Here is a 2,580-nt window from a genome sequence, read left to right as displayed (position 1 = left end):
CACCCAGAGAGTAGTGGTGGATGGGTTGTACTCAACCTGGTGAGATGTGAGCAGTGGGGTCCCCCAGGGCTCGGTCCTCGGGCCCGCACTGTTTAACATCTTCATCAGCGACTTAGGCCAAATGGCTGCTTTTGTCCCTTCTCCTCACAGCAAATGAGGCTCCTGCATCCCCACACAGGGCCAGACCCATTTTGGCCAGTAGGGGCCCTAGTAAACTGAGGTGCCTCCTTCTGCTGCTATTCAACCCTGCTCAGGGCACTGACCACAAATGCTTATGCATCTGCTTCTGTAACACACGATCCTCTTCTCCATAAGTCTACGTCACAAAAACAGTGGGAACTAACAAGAAAACTACCATCACCATTCGCAGGGCATACGTTCTTGAATGGCGAAATCCGTGAATAAGGCACTGTGTTCATGAATGCAACGCAGTCTGCATTCATGAATGCAGCGACCCCAGCGGCTGGGGAGGGGGGCACAGCTCTGGCGGTTTTGGAGGGAGTGCAGGGGCGGGAGCCCAGCAGCAGCAAGCACAGAGCTCCCGAGGAGCTCCTGTAAGTGTATGAAGTGTATTTAAAATGCAGGTTCAGCATTCATGAATATTTGAAACCATGAATGCCGAACCCGCAAATAGCATGGGTTTCCTGTACATGCATTTCAATTGACCTAGCAGCTAAAGAAAACAAAAGGCTATATATGCATCTCAAAAGAAACCTGTAAAAGGTACACTGAATACAGGGAGGATGTTCTGTATCCGACAGTCTCACATTGCTCAAACCAGGAATCCAATGTCCCTCTAAGGTGCTAGAAATGTGCAAGCCATTCACTGAATGTCTGCAGTTTGGTAAATAGACCACCACCAGTACAAGCTCCCCATTGATATACAAGCACCCCAAAACAGGTTTGGTGGTGACACCTCTAAGTATCCTGTCGGACACTCAAAGCCCATCATCTGTGATCGACTCATTACAGGGGCCACAGATACAGTCTTTACACCTAGACAATCAAGAACAGGAGCCCGGCAGTTACGAGCTGTGATATGAAAATCAACCTTTTCCTCCCTGTTTTATTCAGACTTAAATAGACCAACCATCAAGTAAAATGCCTTGACGAAACAGTATAAAAATTAAGCAAATTTGTCAGCAAGGTGTGATCCTGCAGAGTTGACAGCAGGACATGGCACCTCCAACACCGGAGGGTTAAAAAAACCCACGGAAGAGGGGCTGAGAAGCAAAACCTGCCACGCTGGACTCAGGAGGTGGCAGCTGAGCTCCTTGCAGACCACGATGGGCATGTGCAGGTCTAGGGAGGGGTGATGTAGTGGAGAGGAGAGGTGAGGTCAGGGCGGAGGACAAGAAATGCTTCCCCAGCCATAAATGTCCTCCTTCCTGCAACGCTGGTGCCTGACATACCAGAATCCCAGGGGCCAGGATGGAGGAGGAAGGTGGGAGCTGGCCAAGGACAGTCCCTGGGTGTCTTTTGGAGCCAGTTGTCTTGGAGAGGCACCCTATTTTGGAGCCATTTCTTTCCCCCTTGAAGCATAGATCACTTTTAGAGAATGATGGCACAGACACAGGCTCCAAAGAGCCTGATGCAAAGAGATCCCCCACCAGTTCTTCCAGCATCTAAACTGGCCTCTGCCTCAGGTATTTCCTCTTAGCCCCTCCCCACATCAAACCTTGGGGGCCAGCCTCTGGCTCCTGTGGGCTCTGAAAGTCCATAGAAGGGGCCAAGGCTGGGTGAACTCTTGGTGCAGTCCACCGCCACGAGGCTGCTTGCCTCAAGGCAGCCACTGGTGGGCACTGAGCAGGTAGACATACCCAAGGTCTTTCCTGCGTTGCCCCCAAAACTATGGATGCTTCCGGGTATGGATGACCTGATGCTGGGTCAGGTGGGAGGAGCGGGTGAAGCTCTTCCCACACTCTGAGCACCGATGTGGCTTCTCCCCTGTGTGGATCATTTGGTGCCGGATCAGGGTGGAGGGGTGAGTGAAGCTCTTCCCACACTCTGAGCACCGATGTGGCTTCTCCCCTGTGTGGATCATTTGGTGCCGGATCAGGGTGGAGGGGTGAGTGAAGCTCTTCCCACACTCTGAGCACCGATGTGGCTTCTCCCCTGTGTGTGCCGGGCCAGGTGGGAGGAGGAAAGGAAGCTCTTCCCACACTCTGAGCACTGATGTGGCTTCTCCCCTGTGTGGATCATCTGGTGCTGGACCAGGTTGGAGGAGCGGGTGAAACTCTTCCCACACACTGAGCACCGATGTGGCTTCTCCCCTGTGTGGATCATTTGGTGCCGGATCAGGGTGGAGGGGTGAGTGAAGCTCTTCCCACACTCTGAGCACCGATGTGGCTTCTCCCCTGTGTGCATGAACTGGTGCTGGATCACGTTGGAGGAGTGCGTGCAGCTCTTCCCACACTCTGAGCACTGATACGGCTTCTCCCCTGTGTGGAAAAGCTGGTTTTTGGCCAGATGGGAGGATTGAGGGAATCTCTTCTCACACTCCAAGCACTGATATGGCTTCTCTTCCACATGCACGCGCTGGTGCCGAGCCAGGTCAGAGGAGCGGGTGAATCTCTTCCC

At 53.1% G+C, this 2,580-nt stretch overlaps 1 protein-coding gene across 1 annotated transcript; it reads right to left on the bottom strand.

The window, feature by feature from the left end:
* Positions 1–484: 484 nt before the first annotated feature.
* Positions 485–2,574, bottom strand: LOC106723336 (zinc finger protein 22-like). The gene is made up of 2 exons (XM_025195569.1): positions 2,358–2,574; positions 485–2,115 (listed from the first exon to the last, which is right to left on the bottom strand). Exons 1-2 carry the CDS (start codon positions 2,365–2,367, stop codon positions 1,850–1,852), a joined length of 276 nt encoding a protein of 91 aa, XP_025051354.1. The 5' UTR covers positions 2,368–2,574; the 3' UTR covers positions 485–1,849.
* Between the last annotated feature and the right edge of the window lie 6 nt (positions 2,575–2,580).

This window comes from Alligator sinensis, unplaced genomic scaffold (genome assembly GCF_000455745.1).
Source record: "Alligator sinensis unplaced genomic scaffold, ASM45574v1 scaffold1711_1, whole genome shotgun sequence".
Lineage (NCBI taxonomy): Eukaryota > Metazoa > Chordata > Crocodylia > Alligatoridae > Alligator > Alligator sinensis.
Note: the sequence above shows the minus strand (reverse complement) of the source record. Positions and strands in the feature narration are given on the sequence as shown.